The following is a 21,242-nucleotide window of genomic DNA, read 5'->3' on the forward strand; positions in this document are numbered from 1 at the left end:
GTGTGAGGTGTACAGAATAGACTGGAAATGAGTGGAAAGGAATGTTACTGAGATTAATAATATCGTAGGATCAAAATTACCTGCAAATTCTGTGATTTTAGCTGTTTTTATGTTTTTTCAAACATCATCTAGAACCAAAACCAAAACCCGGAAGGATGGTTTTGGCAAAACCAATCCAGATCCAAAACTTGAGCAGGGATTCAGATCCAAAACCAAAACACAAAATCCGAAAGGTGTCTGCCGCACATCTCTAACAGAAAGCCATTTCCTGTTAAATTATTAGTTTGAAAAGTGTCTTTATTCCTTTATTCTGTCCCAATTATTTCTGCTGATCATTTGCAGCTGCATATTAAGTGTATCAAACTGAGCCTTCCACTAATAATTATTGATCCGCTAATTTAGGGTACCGAGTCCAGTTTTTCTATTCCTTTTTTCATTTAGCTTTTTTTTTTTTTTTTTGTGTGTAAACTGTTTTTTATTAATGTATTGCCTATGTTACATTTCTTTCAGCTGTTAGACTCCAACCATACAAACGACATCTTGTCATCACCCTGTAAAGGTTTTTAACAAAATTTTGTCAAAATGAAATTGAAATGGTTTAATCCATATTTTTCACTTTTTCACCCTTTGATTCAGGATAAATGGTCATATCACTTTGGAAAATGGATATCTCCCTGGCAGCATTCTCACAGCTTCAAAAATAGTAGGTCACCTCCAACTCCCTTCCTTTGTAGAACACAGCTCCCAACACTACTGGTATTGAGACAATTAACATCAGTACTCAAAATTGATAATGTCCACATAAGTTTCCTGGTCATCTCCAGCCCGTTCCTCTCCACTAAAAACTATGGCCCTCATTCCGAGTCGTTCACTCTGTATTTTTCATCGCATCGCAGTGAAAATCCGCTTAGTACGCATGCGCAATATTCGCACTGCGACTGCGCCAAGTAATTTTACAATGAAGATAGTATTTTTACTCACGGCTTTTTCATCGCTCCAGCGATCGTAGTGATTGACAGGAAATGGTTGTTACTGGGCGCAAACACGGCGTTTTAGGGGCGTGTGGATGAAAACGCTACCGTTTCCGGAAAAAACGCAGGAGTGGCCGGAGAAACGGGGGAGTGTCTGGGCGAACGCTGGGTGTGTTTATGACGTCAAACCAGGAACGACAAGCACTGAACTGATCGCAGATGCCGAGTAAGTCTGAAGCTACTCTGAAACTGCTAAGTAGTTTGTTTTCGCAATATTGCGAATACGTCGTTCGCAATTTTAAGAAGCTAAGATTCACTCCCAGTAGGCGGAGGCTTAGCTTGTGTAACTCTGCTAAAATTGCCTTGCGACCGATCAACTCGGAATGAGGGCCTATGACATTAATTGCACATGCACCAGTGACAACATCAATTTGTGAGACATATCAAACAACTCTGAATTAATAGAGACAACAGTTTTGATGAGTAGGACAGTGTTAAGTCTGATTAACTTTCAGGAAGAAAAGCAATACCTTAAATACACAAATGTTCAGGCTGCTGCAACCTCTAATCGTGTGACAGTTAAACCCCTATGAAATGCGTACATGTTGCATAAGCACACCGTCACACTTTAAGCACAAAATAGCTACACGTGTGGCCTATACACTTTAACCCATAACAGGAAAGGAATGCAACACCAATTGTATATGTTATGTTGAGGTCCAACCCAGCAACAAGTATTTACTCCAAAGGGGGTACAACAGAAATACAATCACATAAGAGAAAAAGGCTACAATCAATGGATACATACATTTGTTCGCCTGCGCACCCGGTTCCGGTCCTCAGTCAATCTGGATAGATGACCTTCAGAGAATAGACTGAGCCCGGCCAGGAGGCTTGATTTTGATACAAAACAACTCTGAATTAATAGAGACAACAGTTTTGATGAGTAGGACAGTGTTAAGTCTGATTAACTTTCAGGAAGAAAAGCAATACCTTAAATACACAAATGTTCAGGCTGCTGCAACCTCTAATCGTGTGACAGTTAAACCCCTATGAAATGCGTACATGTTGCATAAGCACACCGTCACACTTTAAGCACAAAATAGCTACACGTGTGGCCTATACACTTTAACCCATAACAGGAAAGGAATGCAACACCAATTGTATATGTTATGTTGAGGTCCAACCCAGCAACAAGTATTTACTCCAAAGGGGGTACAACAGAAATACAATCACATAAGAGAAAAAGGCTACAATCAATGGATACATACATTTGTTCGCCTGCGCACCCGGTTCCGGTCCTCAGTCAATCTGGATAGATGACCTTCAGAGAATAGACTGAGCCCGGCCAGGAGGCTTGATTTTGATACAATGGTCCAAAGCATGAAACAAAGGAAACTGTAATCTCTTCATCCATAGGTTAAAGGGCAGGTCATTTACAGTACATGAGGGGTCATAGGTCGGTTTGAATAGGTGGGCGATGCCTGGTCCAGGTGCACTTGCAGATGTCCTCCACTGGGTTCCCTCCGAATATCAAGAGTACAGTAAATACAGTGTAATATTTATATTGTACTCCTGCGCATATCTATGCGCAGGAGCGTGCTACTTTCGGCAAACTGACATTGGAATATTGCCCTTGAAATACTGTACAGCTGGATACCAAACACCACCTCCTAACCTAATTCTGTCCCCTTATATCCTGTAAAGTTAAATATCTCTATTGTTCCCTTTCTACAGTAAATGTAACTTGCTGGTGTGGTGTGTGTGGGCTATGTGTAAATTATGCACTATGTGGATGAAATGTCAGTTATGTCTTTGTGGCTTTTCCATGCGAATGCGTATGCTACCGTATTTACTCATACCACGCTCTAATACGCAGGAGTTAGTGAGCCAATGTACGCAGCATGCGGGTATGTGAACGCATGGTAGAACAAGCACACCCACAGAGACCCCTCTGTGTGGTGTTTGTACTTGATGCATGTGGGTATAATATTTTCGACTTCGACAACAGTGATATATTCCCATCAAAATAAGGATTATTCCACATTAAATCTAAATAGTTGGTAGGTGTGGGTAAACTTCAATTTGACATATTGCCATTTTGGCCATATACCCACCATTTAAGCCTTTGAAGTGCTCCACAAGATGCTGTGCCTCCTCCTGTATGGGTTCTTCTAAACTCTTCTTACCCATTCCAAAATCCTTTAGAGTCATAAGAGAAAACTGCCTTAACTGCTTCCAGGTCTCTCCATTGGTGACAGCTAACCCTACAACAGCACAAATGTGTGAAAGTAAAAAGTGCAGAAGAAAGCTTATTAATAATGTTCATTTGCTTAATTTTCACGGTACATCGTTTTTCAATATTTTCCATGTAAATGCAAGGCAATTGTTATACAAAGTGCGCACAGTGCAAAAATCAACATTTCCTGTTTTTAATGTAAGTGAACCTATTTTTGAACTTGTATATGCCCGTTGCCATATTATGCTACAAACAGTAATGCCCCTGACACCATATTATGGCCACATAATAATTATGTAAGTACCTGTTACAAGTATCAGGGCTTCTGCTCATTGGGGGTAATTCCAAGTTTATCGCAGCAGGAAATTTTTTAGCAGTTGGGCAAAACCATGTGCACTGCAGGGGAGGCAGATATAACATGTGCAGAAAGAGTTAGATTTGGGTGTGGTGTGTTCAATCTGCAATCTAATTTGCAGTGTAAAAATAAAGCAGCCAGTATTTACTCTGCACAGAAACAAAATAACCCACCCAAATCTAACTCTTTCTGCGGGTGTAGTACTGGTGACCGGCGGTCTCCTGACCGCCAGTCACCTTACCGACGCCGGGATCCCGGAAGCATACCGACGCCGGGATCCTGGCGGGCAGGGGCGAGTGCAGCAAGCCCCTTGCGGGCTCGCTGCGCTCACCACGCTGTGGGCTCGGTGGCGACCTGCGGTCGCCACGGGTTCTATTCCCACTCTATGGGTGTCGTGGACACCCACGAGTGGAAATAGTCCCTGTTGGTCGGCATGCCGACCATCGGGACAGTGAGCCGTCGGGCTCATGGAGGAGGTCATGTGACTGTTGGTCAGCTGACCGGCGGTCACATGAATACCACCCCTTTCTGCACATGTTATATCTGCCTCCCCTGCAGTGCACATGGTTTTGCCCAATTGCTAACAAAATTTCTGCTGCGATCAACTTGGAATTACCCCCATTGTCCGGGAATTCCTTCTTTCCCTCCCCCATTGCTGCCACTGTCGGGAGAGCCCTGGAGGCTCATACCGCTGCCTACCTGCCTCTGTCCCCACTGTTCTGCTGCTGTCCTCCGTCCCCCTGCAGCTCTGTATGGAAAAAGTCCCTCCCAAAATGGGCGCCTCTGTGGCAGCGGACATTTTGGGAGGGACGTTTTCAATACAGAACTGTTGGAGTGTCAGAGGACAGCGGCAGAACAGCGGGGACAACAGAGGAACGGTGGGGATGGCAGCGGGCTGGCATGTGGCTGCATGAGCATCCCGGGCCCTCCTTTCTCTGTTAGAGAGGCCATACCCGGGACAGCTGTGCCCCTAGCACCCCCTGATGGAGGCCCTTTTCAAAGTGCCACCTCCTCTGTAGTGTGAATGGGACCTAGATCTCATTGACCCTGGATCGCATTGAGCCAGGTAACCCAGTCACACCGCCCCTGCCATGGGAATTACTCATGTAAAACTCTCCTTTAATACCGGGCATAAATACCGGGTTGCTCGACTTGAGATAATTCAACCTTGCCCTTTCACACCTCAACTTTACTAGGGTTAATGCAGCAATATACCAGGTTATTTTGGCGATGTGAAAGGGGTGCCCTTATATTGTGTCTTCAGCTAACTACAGGCACACAATTCATAAAATTCTGCTTGACATCACCAAAAAGAAATGGAAGCATGCCCTTATATTTGCATAAATTTGCATTTTTATACAGTGCATGTGCACCAATACACATGAAATTTGTCCACATGTAAATTCAGTTGCACCTTACACTTAGAGAGGTGAAACGGGGGGGACAGAAGGAGTGGGCAAGTGTAGGCTAATAAAATAGGAAATTTTTTGTATAATTTGCTTGTACAATTAGAGATATGCAGATCTATACAGGTGTATATCTGATACATGCCAATGATAGTGATGATGTTGATGATGATTATGGTTATCACCTAGCACCCGGCTTGTACTGGCCCACAGGGGTACAGGGGAAACCACCGGTGGGCCCCACTGCCTGGGGGCCCACCTCCTGCTCTAAGGATACATTATACATATGTTATCTTATACTGGACTATGGTGTATTTTCAACAGTGCATCAATGTTATTTATCTGGTATACTATCACGCATGCAGCAGCTGAATTTACTGTATATATTTATAAAGGGGCCAAGACGTTGTACTCTCTAATGGTTAGTCAAACTAATGAGGTGGCAGGCCACCCCCCCTCTGCAGACTGACCACACCCCTAAACATGAGTTCCTACCACTGCATTTCCCCGGTGGGCCCTACATGCCCCAGTCCGACACTGCCTAGCACTATTGCAAACTGTGCAAGGGGCAGGCCTGTTATGATGAAGCTTATGGCACTATGATCCCACCTCAGTCACCTGGACCTTTCTTTCCTTAGACCTCCAATTTTGGTAAGCATAGGCTAGACTCCATGTGGAATCTCAATGAACTTCGATGTAGCTATTATGTTTATTGCTATTTTTTACTGTCACGAGGAGCCAAAGAAAGAAAGAGCTGCATTGAGGTGGCACATAATGATAGACATGCTGTATGGTGGGTGGCACTTGATGGAAGACACTCTGTATGGGGGGGTGGCACATAAGGGAAGATACACTCTATGGGAGGGAGGCACATGAGGGAAGACATGCTGTATGGGAGTGGGGGCACAAGTACTGTGTATTGTAATGTATATAAGGGGCACTATTGTGTGATGTAATGTGAATATGGGGCCCTATTGTGTGTCCTAATGTGAGTAATGGTCACTACTATGTTGCTTAATATAAATTAGAGGTAGTAGATGTGGTGTCATGAAAATAAGTTTGTACTACTGTGTGGCGTAATTTGAATTGGGGGTGCTATTTTCCTTGTGAGACCACATCTCTTTGTTGCGCCGTGCGCCTTCAGCGTGGATTGTTCTTTTAGAACAGGGCTGCCAAACCGGTCCTCGAGATCTACCAACAGTTCATGTTTTCCAGGCCTCCTGGAGATCTGTAGAATTGTCAGTTAGGAATGAATGCTGCACATCTTAATTAGTAATGACTACACCTGTGCACCAGCTAGGTGGTCTGGAAAATGTGTACTGTTGGTAGATCTCGAGGACTGGTTTTGCCAGCTCTGTTTTAGAAAGTATGAGAAGTTGGGCACAAATGTATAGTTTGCAGTGGGGCTCTGAACACCCTAGAACCAGACTTGGATCCACCTATTGGGAAGGTGGGAGGGTGGGTAACGAGGGAAATTAGTTTCACCACCTCTCCAGGACCACTTTAAGCACTGTAGTCCAGCTAGTGCAAGCTAAGACATCATTTGTGCTAGTCTGACTCCTGCTCCAGTTCCCACCGGTTCCACTCCAGCCAATACAAAGCTATTTACAAACCAGTCTATGTTTGACTCGTTCCATTTTTCACCGGTTCCAGTCCTGCCTGTACAAAGTCTATTGCAGTTATCATTTGTCACTCCTCAGTTCCATCCACTTGGACTCAATTTCAGCCTGATCTCTTTAGATCATACCAGTGCACATTATATTTAGACCTTCTCAAAAGTTAATTCCATTATCCCATACCAGAATCCTGACTGCTGTCTCCCTGTGCCTTGTCCACATTACACGCAAGAGTTATCTATGCCAGGCTAGCTTCCTGCAACAAACGCCATCTACTGAGCCTGTGCCAGTATCCCTCCCAAGTCCACAAGAAACCACAGGCCTGACAGACACATGGGTACCTGTATTGCACCAAAAAGAACTTATGCTAAAAAAGCACACATACAAATCTTTAAAATATTTGAATATAAAAAACATCCCCACACAAACTCTTGCTCCCTAAGTTTTTGCTCAACTAATTTCTTTTATTTGATTGTATGCTTTTTATTCTATCTAAAGGCCCATACACACTTGACGATGCACACATCATTAACGACCGTCGTTAACGACTTCCCTTGAACTTCCCTTGAACAGCTGAGCAAACGACATGAGCATACACACTACCAACGACCAAAGACGAAAGATGAAAGACCAAAGACGAAAGATGAAAGACCAAAGACGAAAGATGAAAGACCAAAGACGAAAGACCAAAGACCAAAGACCATTCATCGTTAAAGCATCCAAGCTGAACAGTTTATTAAAATAATGAGCTGGTGAACAGTGGCTTGGTCGTTGGTCGTTGGTCTTTCACACCATACACATTCAACGACGTCTCTGGTCGGTAACGACCATAGTGGAAATTGAGCATACATGCTCCACAGATGAACGATGGACGTTAACGTCCCGCGGGGCCGCGCATCGTTGGTCGTTGGATGCATACACACTTGACGATAGAAGGATTTTTTGTTTTAGGGATGCGCTACACCACTAGCAAAGAAATAAAAATTCTCATAAACATGTATATATAATACTCTGTATTCGTGTATAAAGAAAGGGTTTAATACTCCTCACACAATTCCATAAAATAAAAATTTATAATTTATTTTTAAAGAATTTCATATATAAACAAAAGCATTTTTCTTTAAATAAAACTTATAAAAACATATATTGCTGGGCATAAGTTTAAAGTAAACTTTTTCTTTTAGAAGATACACGTGTGGAGATTAGTTGTATAGCTGATAAAGCTTTGTTTTTGAAAAGGACAGTCCTCAGGATTTGAAACAGTGTTAATCTGTGTAAATGTCCTATTGTAGCGATCTTTGCTACAACTTAGCTTTGTTTAATGGACCAAGTTCACTGAGTCACTGCTGTGCACAGCTTTTGATGTTTATTGTTAAGCATGCATTATAGATTAATATACCACTCGACCTTGTATCCACGTTATTTTCCCCTGGTTCCAAATGTAACAGCTTGATCCCTCCAGACTTAAAGTACCTCAATTAGGTTGCCGTGTTTAAATTCTGCCGGGATTCAGGTATTGCTGCTGGTTCCGATTTCTTTGGGGTCCGTGGCTGTCACCGTGGTGATGATAAGTGGGCTCCTTTGAACATGTAACGCGTTTCTCCGCCTTGTTCCGTCAATCTCAGCGGCTTCCTCAGACATAGTCCATAATGAGCCCCGTTGTCCTCTTTATATATCATCATATATCAATATATCAATATCACCTGGTCTCGTCTGTGCGCCTTCTTGCGCTTGTATATTCCGTCTTGCGTTCCAAGACCCTTTTTATTGCGCATGCGTATTTCTTAGTGCGTCTCAAAACCTCCGTCTTGTCTAGCATATTTGTTGTTTCTATAATGCTTATGTCCTTAGAGGTTCTTCTCATTCCGCTATACCAGCTTATATATATTTATGCATCTTTAAACTATCCTTGGATTGAATATACATCGCTGTCTCTTATTAAAAACAGAGTTTTATAAAAAATGTATACAATCATCTCTAATTTCTCTATAGTTACATTAAACAATAGTGTATTAAACCTCTTTCAACAAGTAAAATTCCTTCACTCCACCCTTTGTTTACCTATATTACTTTAATTACCATAATATTTTCTTTTTTACAGCATTTTTTTCTTCTATACCCCCCATATAACTATTCAGAGAGAAACTTTGATACATATAAACATATTTGACGTATTTTTCATATTTTTCTAATATTTCTATTTATATACATTTAGTACCCCATATAATATTTGATTCGTTAGAGATCAATTTTTGTCTAGTGATTCTTATCTTTAGATGTCCAAAAAACATTATTGCTTAATATCTAAAATGCATCATTAATGTAATTATACCCTCATAATTTAATCGAACACTGATACTCGATGAGGTATTGAATAAGACTACAGAGTTGTCGGATAAATATTTAGAAAAGCTGAGAACTTGAGGCTAAAATTAACTCCCAGTTTATTCATGCAAGAAACAAAACAAGATATAGTTATATGGGGGGTATAGAAGAAAAAAAATGCTGTAAAAAAGAAAATATTATGGTAATTAAAATAATATAGGTAAACAAAGGGTGGAGTGAAGGAATTTTACTTGTTGAAAGAGGTTTAATACACTATTGTTTAATGTAACTATAGAGAAATTAGAGATGATTGTATACATTTTTTATAAAACTCTGTTTTTAATAAGAGACAGCGATGTATATTCAATCCAAGGATAGTTTAAAGATGCATAAATATATATAAGCTGGTATAGCGGAATGAGAAGAACCTCTAAGGACATAAGCATTATAGAAACAACAAATATGCTAGACAAGACGGAGGTTTTGAGACGCACTAAGAAATACGCATGCGCAATAAAAAGGGTCTTGGAACGCAAGACGGAATATACAAGCGCAAGAAGGCGCACAGACGAGACCAGGTGATATTGATATATTGATATATGATGATATATAAAGAGGACAACGGGGCTCATTATGGACTATGTCTGAGGAAGCCGCTGAGATTGACGGAACAAGGCGGAGAAACGCGTTACATGTTCAAAGGAGCCCACTTATCACCACAGTGACAGCCACGGACCCCAAAGAAATCGGAACCAGCAGCAATACCTGAATCCCGGCAGAATTTAAACACGGCAACCTAATTGAGGTACTTTAAGTCTGGAGGGATCAAGCTGTTACATTTGGAACCAGGGGAAAATAACGTGGATACAAGGTCGAGTGGTATATTAATCTATAATGCATGCTTAACAATAAACATCAAAAGCTGTGCACAGCAGTGACTCAGTGAACTTGGTCCATTAAACAAAGCTAAGTTGTAGCAAAGATCGCTACAATAGGACATTTACACAGATTAACACTGTTTCAAATCCTGAGGACTGTCCTTTTCAAAAACAAAGCTATATCAGCTATACAACTAATCTCCACACGTGTATCTTCTAAAAGAAAAAGTTTACTTTAAACTTATGCCCAGCAATATATGTTTTTATAAGTTTTATTTAAAGAAAAATGCTTTTGTTTATATATGAAATTCTTTAAAAATAAATTATAAATTTTTATTTTATGGAATTGTGTGAGGAGTATTAAACCCTTTCTTTATACACGAATACAGAGTATTATATATACATGTTTATGAGAATTTTTATTTCTTTGCTAGTGGTGTAGCGCATCCCTAAAACAAAAAATTCTTCTTCAGTTTACTATATTGAGGTTGGCAATTGCCTCATTAGGGGGAAGCAGCAGCACACACTGACAAATTTATGAAAAACTAATTAAACCTGAACTCCACCCAAGTCAGCGCACCTGTTTTTGTTTGTGTTTTGTTACACTTGACGATATAATGAACGACGTCGTTCATGAGGGCTGAAATGAACGACATCGTTCATTTTATCGTCAAGTGTGTATGGGCCTTTAGAATCCATGGCTTGCCAATAGAATAAACTATAACAATGATGACTAGCTCTTTAAAGGTTCTATTGAAAATGACAAAGAAGTGGTAGATCACTTCTGTGTATACAGTGGTTTTCTATTGTCTGAGTTCAGACCCCTATCCGTTTAGTAGATAGACAGTGTCTAGTTAGACAGTCAATAGATAGACACCATATATTAGACAGACATTAGGTCGACAGGGTCAAAAGGTCGACAGGGTCAAAAGGTCAACATGGAAAATGTCGACATGTTATAAGGTCAACATGAGAAAGGTCGACAGGTCAAAATGTCGACGTGATAATTGTCGACATAAAAAAGATAGACACATTTTTTTTTATTTAACATGTTTTTGGATTATTTCAAACTTTCTCTATCTATGTCGGCATAAAGTTGGTTATAAACCTTGTGCGAGCGCAGCGAGCCACCGTGCCCAAAGCGCGGCAAGCAAAGCGAGCCCCGCGAGGGTATGCCTTTCTGCAATTGGGGTGACAGATGACAAAACTATCCACACAAAGCACAAAAATGAAAAAAACATGGTATCTACCTTTTTCATGTCGATCATTTTCATGTCGACCTTTTGACATGTCGACCTTTTCCATGTCGACCTTTTGACATGTTGACCTTTTGACCTGTCGATCCTTTGACCTGTCGACATTTTCCGTGTCGACCATTTGACCCTGTCGACCTTTTGACCCTGTCGACCTAATGTCTGTCTAACATATGGTGTCTATCTATTGACTGTCTAACTAGACACTATCTATCTTTCATACCGGAACCGTTCAGACCATAGGAAAACCCCACTGCAATACAGTGAAGCGATATGCAGCTGGTGTTAAGGGGTTTCGGTCAGGAATCCAGAACGCCGGGATCCCGAATGATTGTGAGCAGTCAGGTTTAGGCTGCAGTGGGAGGGTTAGGCTGTGAAGTGGGGAAAGGGGGGTTAGGTTTACGGCGCGGTGAGGAAGGGTTAGTTTTACAAACCCTGGGGAGGGTTAGGGATAGGCTGCAGGGGGTCACGGGGTAAGGTTAGGTTTAGTCTGTTGGAAGGGGTGGTTAGATTTAGGCACCACCGGGGAGGGTTATGGTTAGGCTACTAGAAAGGAGGGTTAGGGGAGCATTGGGGAAAGGTAAGCATTCTTACCTTGCCTCTGTCGGGAATCTCAATATCAGGATGCCACGATCATTTTTTTGACTGCTAGCATCCTGACCGCTGGCATATAGAACCCAACCCGGTGTAAGATACACTAATAGTATATTTTACACCGTTAGTGTATCTTATGCTTCTCTATGTAAATTATGAAACATACACATTATGTAATTTGCGCATTCACATGTGTCTTAAGGGGATGCAGTTAAATTGCCGGCGGTCAGGTTACCAACGTCGGAATCCCGACTGCTGACAATTCCAGCAGCCGGCTAACAGGTGCTATAACCAATCGTGGGTCTCCAGTACACCCATAGAGTGGGTATAGAACCTGTGGGGAGCACAGTGATCCACCGAGCCTGCAATAGGCCTCTTTCCGCTTGCCCCTCTGCCGGCATACTGACGTCCAGGATGCCATTATCGGTATACTGATAGCCGGCATCCCAGCCACCGGTATATCATACTGATCCCATCTTGAGATAGCTGGGGCTCTGCATATTACTTATATTACATTATCTTTATGGCTGCCAGTTAACATGTAAATTTTTAGCAACTCAACATAAACTTCAGCATGTACCACAGCCTAATAACTGCTATGAGTCTGTTTCTCTGGCTCTCTGTACCATTAATATGTTATTTTTAGGTATAATACAATATTCAGTGTTCACCTGAATTATTGAAGATACGGAAAGCTAAAGGCATATTTCCTCGATCCAGAAAGGCATCTCCCATGTCGACTATTGCCTCCTTTATGGCTTGGTACCCAGACAGAACTACACAGGGTCTGCTGCCCATGTAAACAGTGTAAATGGGGCCATACTTTTCAGATATCTGTGAATGTATCAGATAAATACTGTATTTGTGAATATACAGATATAAACATTTAAAAGTAGCTTAAAAATTAAAAAGTTCCATGAAGAGACACTACATATTGTATTTAATATGCCTGGTAGGCATTTAAACTAACACAGGAAAGACAGCATTGATGTTAAAGGATTCTATGTACTAAGCCTTGAAGAGAGATAAAGTGGACAGAGATAAAATATCAGCCAAGCAGCTTCTAACTGCCCTATTACAGGTGTGTTTTAAAAATGACAGGAGCTGGTTCGTTGGTACTTTGGGGCAGATTTATTAAGGTCGGTGAAGTGATAAATTGGAAGGAGATAAAGGACCAGCCAGTCAGCCTCTAACTGTCATTTTTCAAACCCAGCCTGTGACATGGTAGCTAGGATCTGATTGGCTGGTGCTTTATCACCTTCCACTTTATCACTTCACCGAACTTAATAAAGCTGCCCCTTAATCTCCGCCCACTTTTTCTCTCTCCAAGGCTTAGTACATAGGGCCTAATTCAGATCTGGACGCTACAGAGGCAGCGGTCACATGTTGAAGCCCTGTGCTGTGTGCGAACATGCACAGTGTCTGCACTGGTTGTGCGCACACAGTAAGATACGAAAGCATCTCACTTGTGCGATCACCTCGGCCTGATTGACAGCACATGTTACATCAGCCCCCCCTGCAGTGCACATGGTTTTGCATATTAGAGAAAAACTTTGCTGCTGTGATCAGGTCTGAATTAGGCCCTGAGTACGTCCTCCAAAGTGATCAATGAAACATCTGTGCACACACACACTTTAACAACGTGCCTGCGACACTACCATAACAAGGCCATGAAATGGGCCATCTCCATGCGTCTGTCCAGTCACCTCCCAGCCACTGCCCTGGAACGCCCAAGACATTCTGATACCGTGTGTCTCAATTGCAACTGCATCTCTGCGCATCCACACCATGTAGTGCAAGCACAGCTATAGGCTATAATGATATTCACACAGATGCAGTAGGAAAAGGTTGCATCAATCCATGGACATTGGCATTGCCAGTGACTTAATCAGGCCCAATACATTTTTATTTGGACAAATAATGAAACTGTTTATACTAAATGGGTCCTTAAATCGACTCTATATGATATTTAACTCAGCAGCAGGTTTCCCATCATGCATTTATTATTAGTTATTGCTGCTTTAAATTGAGCATGCAAAACTGCCAACAACTGCCAGCTCTGAAAAGCCACCATTTAGTAAACATGTGTGAACTTACACAATCCACCATACTAAAAGTGCAAAAATCCACTCAATGGGCCTGATTCAGACCTGATCGTAGATGTGCTAAATTTAGCATATCTACGAGCAGCTTCCCTGACATGCGGGGGGACGCCCAGCACAGGGCTAGTCCGCCCCACATGTAAGTCCCTGCCCCGTCGCACCAGTACAAAAGCATCGCACAGCGGCAGTGCTTTTGTACTGGAAGAGTAGCTTCTTGCAGGCGCTAGGATCGCAGCAGCCTTGTGTGAAGTCACAGAGCCACCGCGGCCCTTCCCCCTCCCCCCCCCCCCGATGGTCCGAGCACGCTTGCATTGCCTGGACAGCGCTCCCTAAACGGCGGCTAAATGCAGCCGGCCCGCCCCCTCCCGCCCAGCGACTGCCTCTGCCTGTCAATCAGGCAGAGGCAAACAGAGGTTTGAGACAGCCGTCGGCTTTTTGCCATGCGCCGGCATACTGCGGCGCCAGCACATGTGCAGTTCAGATCTGATCCCTGCTGTGCGAAAACGCACAGCAGCGATCAAGTCTGAATTAGCCCCAATGACAAGCTATTTGTATCTTCTTGCAAATGTGTCATTTTCTTTTCAGATAATGGCCCCTCCCACTTAGCGGAAGATATCCCATTTGTCACATGAGGCACATGCCTAGGGGCGCCACTTACTGAGGAGAGCAGGAGAGCAGAGGCTGAGAGTGATAGTGAAGGGTGAGCAGGTGGGGTGGACATACACGAAACCAAATAGGGCTGCTGTCAGAGAGAGAGATAGAGATGCTGTAGTTCCCTGGCTGCTTGTGAGGAAAACGTGTGTGTTTATGTATGCAGTCTTTGTGTGTGTGCATTGTGTGTATTATGTGCAGTGTGTGTCTGTATGTGGGCAGTGTGTGTATGTGTGTGTGTGTGTGTGTGTGTGTGTGTGTATGTATGTATGTATGTGTGCAATGTGTATGTGAGCAGTAGGGGGTAGGTGTGTAGGGGTGTGGATGATGGAACAGTGAGCTGTGATGGGAACAATGTGGGCTGTGGGGGGTAGTGATGGGTTGGGGAACAGTTATGTGGGCAGTGAGGTGTAATGGGGCAGTGAGCTGAGGGAGGGGTGGATCAGTAAGGTGTGAGGGGATAAGTGTAAACTGAGATGAGGCATGGAGGTGTGAGGAAAGCAGTGTGAGTGGAGCAGTGAGACTTGAGGGTAACTAGAGAGATATGAGAGGGATAACGAGGCTATGGGGAGGTAACAGTAAGAGCAGGACCGCCATCAGGGGGGTGCTACAGGGACTGCTGTACCAGGCCCAGACAGCTAGGGAGGCCCGATCCTGGCAGAAGTTGCTCCAGGATGTAGGGAAGTTGATAACGTAGCTGCAGCTGTGGGCAGAGAGGTGAGCCCAGTGAGCTGCTGCTGCAGCCATAAACAACGTGTGCTCAACCTCCAGCACCCAGTGGAAGCAGGGCCTGGCTGCTGGTGACACCCCCCATAACAGCTCCTTGTGACTCCCATCTGTCTGGCCCCGCATGCACACACACATGCTGTCCGGCGCGCGCTCCAGTGCGACTTCACACCAGCTAGACCCGCCAGAGGCCAGCCTGTCAGCTCAGCGGGCAGGAGTAGGAAAGTGCACATTAGGCAGAGACAAGAACGGGTGAAAGGTGATCCGTTCAGAGCAGATGCCTCTGTCTGCTCATGCTCCCCCTGCTGGTGCCCCAAGATCCCTCACTGCTTCTGTCAATCAGCCAGCCACCCCTCTGCTAGGTTATTCACCCCTTCTCCCCTGAAGTGCCCCAGTCAGCTCCTATTCATTTTTCCTCTCCACCTTCCTTTGCAATTTCTGATGGCAGCCCTGAGTAAGAGGCATCAATTTATTTATTTATTATTAGGGTGGGGGGAAAGCAGCCAAAAAAGTTATGCCTAGCAGCCTTGGAGCATAACCAAAGTATTCACCTCATTCAGGGACAACATAATCACACACAACTCAACATTCATTAACTCAGCACTAACCTTTACTAAGCCAGACACTAGTCCCTCGGACTGAATCTGCAGATAGTTCCCTAAAATGGGCAGAGGAAATGGTCCAGGTGGCATCTTCCTTCTTCTCCATGCATATTTCCCATAGGAGACAACTAACATAACAGTTACAAGAGCCACCAAGAGAACTGTGACGCTCTGAGTGTCAGTCATGTCTATGCAATTCTGTATCTGAGGAGACTCTGCACTGTTTCTCCCTTCTCTGGCTGCACTGGAAAGTGGGAGTTGGGCGGTTTTATCTGGATCTGTCAGGACAGCTGTTGTTGGCATGGATGTGTTGGCATTGATCTGGTATATCATATGACAGAGATTGAGTAAAAGGAATAAGGAATCAGAATAATGAAGAAAAATAGGACTTTGTTCTTAAAAATCAATTATGTTTCTAATACCTAATAATTATTGTGCTTGTTTAGAACTTACATGAATACATTCCCTATTAACATTAACAGTGATTGTTTAGAAAACAGATGGTATTACTTCTTTATCATTTATTCAGCAGTGTACTGTTGTTGCTCATATTGTGTTAATTTAAAATATATTCGGAACCCACCTGACATGTGTAATCTGTTTGGATTCATAATATTCACATACTGTACTGTAGCACCGGTAGTATGTGGAAGGTGTACATTTCTCATAGCAGTGAAAGGATATCATCTAAGGCCAAGTGACCAAAATTGCACTTAGGGTCCGGTGGCCCCTGGCAAAGTGAAGCCCCCACCACTACCACCATCATCAACCATATAATAATTTTTGCTTATAACTTTGCTATCCGTGCTGTATAGGCAGGCCTGGCCCGAGCATATTTTTTTTTAGTAAGCAAATAAAATTTGTGGTGCCCTTTCATAGGATTAACTTCTTAAAGCCACAAAAATTGGGAGGGGGGTGGGCTCACAAGAAAGAGACGGGCCAGAAAAGTTTTCCCCAATCTGCAGTGCCAGATATACATGGGTGTGGTCAGAAAATCTGCAGTGCCAGATACACATATTCCCCCAGGGCCAGATACACGTATGCCCCCAGTGCCAGATACACGTATACCACCAGTGCCAGGTACATGTGTACCCAGCACCAGATGCACATATGCCCCCAGTGCCAGGCACACATATGCCTCCAGTGGCAGATACACATATGCCGTCAGTGTCAGATACACATATGCACCCAGCACCAGCAGTGCTGCTTACCATGGCTCAACTTTGCCCGCCGAATGTTTGCCTTCAGGACACAGGATGGCACCTACAGACAGGTGTCTGTGTAAATCTATGTAATAAGCTATATGGGAATGTAATTTGTCTTTCAATAAAAATGCTACTCCTTATGTAGCTACAAAATGCTAAAATCATAGTAATATGCTATGGTTGTCCAACTGCCACAAGCTAGGGGCCAAAAACATTATAGGGATGTGAGTAATTGTGTATCTAGACACTTTCTAGACACTTCCCTGTTTTATACAGTGATGTTTGGTCAGAGCCAATGCAACCCGCTCAGCAGATCCTGCAATGCAGGGAGGAGCCAATGCTGAAGAGGCGCTCTCCCCGCACAGCTGAATACTCTGCTGTTGCTACTGGCTTCTGTTCAGGGCCCTCTGGCTCTCTCCCTCCTCCCCTGCACCTTCAGCAGCACCAGCGCTGGAAGCTTAAAGTGCGCTGCCCACACAGGAAACATCTCATCCACCGCCGCAGACTCTCCCTACTCTTTAGCAGCAGTGTCGTCAGCTTGAAGTGTGCTAATGAGCCGGATCAAGGGGGCGTTCCTGGGGGTACATACCCTGGGCACCCCTGTCTAAAAGTGCCCCCTGTCAGCCGCCACAGGTTGGATCTTCCGACCTGAGCTGGAGCGCTCCCGGATCCTCGCGGCACTGGCAGGCATACTCGTATCCGCCAGCGTCGCATAGAAGACAGGACAGGGCAGCTGATTGCAGCAGGAGGAGGAGGAAGTGGCCAGCTTGCTGCACTTATAGATGTTGCTCCCGTCCCTGCCGGAGCTCCGCCGGGCGCCCACGTGAGATTTGCCTGGCACTTGTCCCTGCTGACGCCAGGATCCCACATGGGCAGAGGCGGATTGGCCATAGGGTTTACAGGGAAGATTCCCGGTGGGCCGACGCACCCGTGGGGCCTGTTTTGTTTGAGGACATGTGGTCCTTTTTATAGACATAATGAATAAGATGCCAAACAATTTGCATATATAAATATGACTTTGCCACTTAGCCTGTGATTGCAGATGATCTAGTGTTTACTCTGTCTGCCTGCTTGGCTGACAGATAAGATTGAGTGAATAGTGATTGGGATACGGTTGGTGTAATAAGCAGGAAAATATATCTTTCTAAAGAATGATATAGTTTCCTAAATTCTGAAGGTGTATCATATAATGTGCTCATAATATTTTATTTTATTTCTTTTTAACTTCCCCCTTGATGCTGGACATGCCCACTATCTGGAAAGTATTGGGGGGAGCGTGCTGCTGCCATGGCCCATGGCTAGACCTTACACCTCTGGTGCTGCCCAAGTGGGGCCACTAGTACAAATTTTTCCAGGGCCGCTTTTTGTTCCCAATCCGCCCCTGCACATGGGGTGCACCCGGTTCCTGTCCCTGCCGCCGGGCTCCCACGTGGCTTGCACCCAGTTCCTGCCGCCGCTGGAGCCACACAGTGCGTTCACTGGTAGGCTTTATTGTTGAATCCAAATAATCAAATATTTTCCTCTCCCACCCTATACCACGCTCTCACCCTGCACACTCACCCACCCTGCACACCCTCCTCTCACCCTGCGTCCCCTCTTCTCATCCTGCGTCCTCTCCCACCCTGCACACCCCTCTATCACCCTGTGTCCTCTCCCACCATGCACACCCCTCTATCACCTTGTTTCCTCTCCCACCCTGCACAACCCCCTCTCACCCTGCAACCTCACCCACCCTGCACACCCGCCCACTCACCCTGAGTCCTCTATCACCCTGCACACCCCTCTCTCACCCTGCGTCCCCTCTCACCCTGCACACCCCCCTCTCATCCTGCATCCTCTCCCACCCTGCACACCCCTAAATAACCCTGTGTCCTCTCCCACCCTTCACACACCCCCTCTCACCTTGCGACCTCTCCCACACTGCACAGCACAACCCCCTCTCATCCTGCACACCCCTCTATCACCCTACATCCTCTCCCAGCCTGCACACCCCCCCTCTCACCCTGCGTCCTCTCCCACCCTGCACAGCACAACCCCCTCTCCCCCTGCGTCCTTTCCCACCCTGCACAACCCCCTTTCACCCTGCGTCCTCTCCCACCCTACACAAACCCCTCTCACCCTGCATCCTCTCCCAACCTGCACACCCCCCTCTCACCTTGTGTCCTCTCACCCTGCACCCCCCCGTCTCACCTGGTGTCCCTCTCCCATACTGTGTCCCCGTCTTCCTCTTTTCCTCTCCCCAATATGTCTCATCCTGTGTCCTCTCCCAACCTGCATCCCCCCTCTCACCTGGTGCCCCTCTCCCACCCTGTAACCCTCTCCCACCCAGAGTCCCAATACCCAATATGTCCCTCTCCCACCCAGTGTCCCAATCCCCCACTATATGTCCCTCTCCCACCCTGCATCCCCCCTACCTCTGTCCTTCTCCTTATTATGTCCACCTCCCACCCACTGCCCCCGTCCTCCTCAGTCCTTCCTTCACCATGTGTCCTCCCTCTCATCCAGTCCTTATGGACATTAGAGATGAGCGCCTGAAATTTTTCGGGTTTTGTGTTTTGGTTTTGGGTTCGGTTCCGCGGCCGTGTTTTGGGTTCGAACGCGTTTTGGCAAAACCTCACCGAATTATTTTTGTCGGATTCGGGTGTGTTTTGGATTCGGGTGTTTTTTTCCAAAAACACTAAAAAACAGCTTAAATCATAGAATTTGGGGGTCATTTTGATCCCAAAGTATTATTAACCTCAAAAACCATAATTTACACTCATTTTCAGTCTATTCTGAATACCTCACACCTCACAATATTATTTTTAGTCCTAAAATTTGCACCGAGGTCGCTGTGTGAGTAAGATAAGCGACCCTAGTGGCCGACACAAACACCGGGCCCATCTAGGAGTGGCACTGCAGTGTCACGCAGGATGTCCCTTCCAAAAAACCCTCCCCAAACAGCACATGACGCAAAGAAAAAAAGAGGCGCAATGAGGTAGCTGTGTGAGTAAGATTAGCGACCCTAGTGGCCGACACAAACACCGGGCCCATCTAGGAGTGGCACTGCAGTGTCACGCAGGATGGCCCTTCCAAAAAACCCTCCCCAATCAGCACATGATGCAAAGAAAAAGAAAAGAAAAAAGAGGTGCAAGATGGAATTGTCCTTGGGCCCTCCCACCCACCCTTATGTTGTATAAACAAAACAGGACATGCACACTTTAACCAACCCATCATTTCAGTGACAGGGTCTGCCACACGACTGTGACTGATATGACGGGTTGGTTTGGACCCCCCCCAAAAAAGAAGCAATTAATCTCTCCTTGCACAAACTGGTTGATAAAGAGATAGTAGTATACTCGTAACAACTAGTATGACGACGGTATAAAGAATGGAAAAAAAAACACGGTTAGGTGGTATATAATACAATTATGGTTGGACGGACTGCCTGCCGAGTGCCGACACAGAGGTAGCCACAGCCGTGAACTACCGCACTGTACACTGGTTGATAAAGAGATAGTAGTATACTCGTAACAACTAGTATGACGACGGTATAAAGAATGAAAAAAAAACCACGGTTAGGTGGTATATATTATAATACAATTATGGATGGACGGACTGCCTGCCGAGTGCCGACACAGAGGTAGCCACAGCCGTGAACTACCGCACTGTACACTGGTTGATAAAGAGATAGTAGTATACTCGTAACAACTAGTATGACGACGGTATAAAGAATGAAAAAAAAACCACGGTTAGGTGGTATATAATACAATTATGGTTGGACGGACTGCCTGCCGAGTGCCGACACAGAGGTAGCCACAGCCGTGAACTACCGCACTGTACACTGGTTGATAAAGAGATAGTAGTATACTCGTAACAACTAGTATGACGACGGTATAAAGAATGAAGAAAAAAACCACGGTTAGGTGGTATATATTATAATACAATTATGGTTGGACGGACTGCCTGCCGAGTGCCGACACAGAGGTAGCCACAGCCGTGAACTACCGCACTGTACACTGGTTGATAAAGAGATAGTAGTATACTCGTAACAACTAGTATGACGACGGTATAAAGAATGAAAAAAAAACCACGGTTAGGTGGTATATAATACAATTATGGTTGGACGGACTGCCTGCCGAGTGCCGACACAGAGGTAGCCACAGCCGTGAACTACCGCACTGTACACTGGTTGATAAAGAGATAGTAGTATACTCGTAACAACTAGTATGACGACGGTATAAAGAATGAAAAAAAAACCACGGTTAGGTGGTATATATTATAATAAAATTATGGATGGACGGACTGCCTGCCGAGTGCCGACACAGAGGTAGCCACAG

General features: G+C 44.7%; 1 protein-coding gene across 2 annotated transcripts in view; it reads right to left on the minus strand.

Moving 5' to 3' along the window:
- Positions 1–16,036, minus strand: part of LOC134949269 (cytochrome P450 2C16-like) — a 66,325-nt gene extending 50,289 nt beyond the window's left edge. For both annotated transcript variants that reach the window (XM_063937762.1, XM_063937761.1), the window contains exons 1-3: positions 15,725–16,036; positions 12,309–12,471; positions 3,089–3,238 (exon numbers count right to left, since the gene is read on the minus strand). In XM_063937762.1, the coding sequence (XP_063793832.1) occupies positions 3,089–3,238; positions 12,309–12,471; positions 15,725–16,021 (610 nt within the window). In that variant the 5' untranslated portion in view covers positions 16,022–16,036. The remainder of the gene's footprint in view (positions 1–3,088; positions 3,239–12,308; positions 12,472–15,724) is intronic.
- Positions 16,037–21,242: the final 5,206 nt, after the last annotated feature.

The sequence above is a fragment of the Pseudophryne corroboree genome, chromosome 8, assembly GCF_028390025.1.
Source record: "Pseudophryne corroboree isolate aPseCor3 chromosome 8, aPseCor3.hap2, whole genome shotgun sequence".
NCBI classification, from domain to species: domain Eukaryota; kingdom Metazoa; phylum Chordata; class Amphibia; order Anura; family Myobatrachidae; genus Pseudophryne; species Pseudophryne corroboree.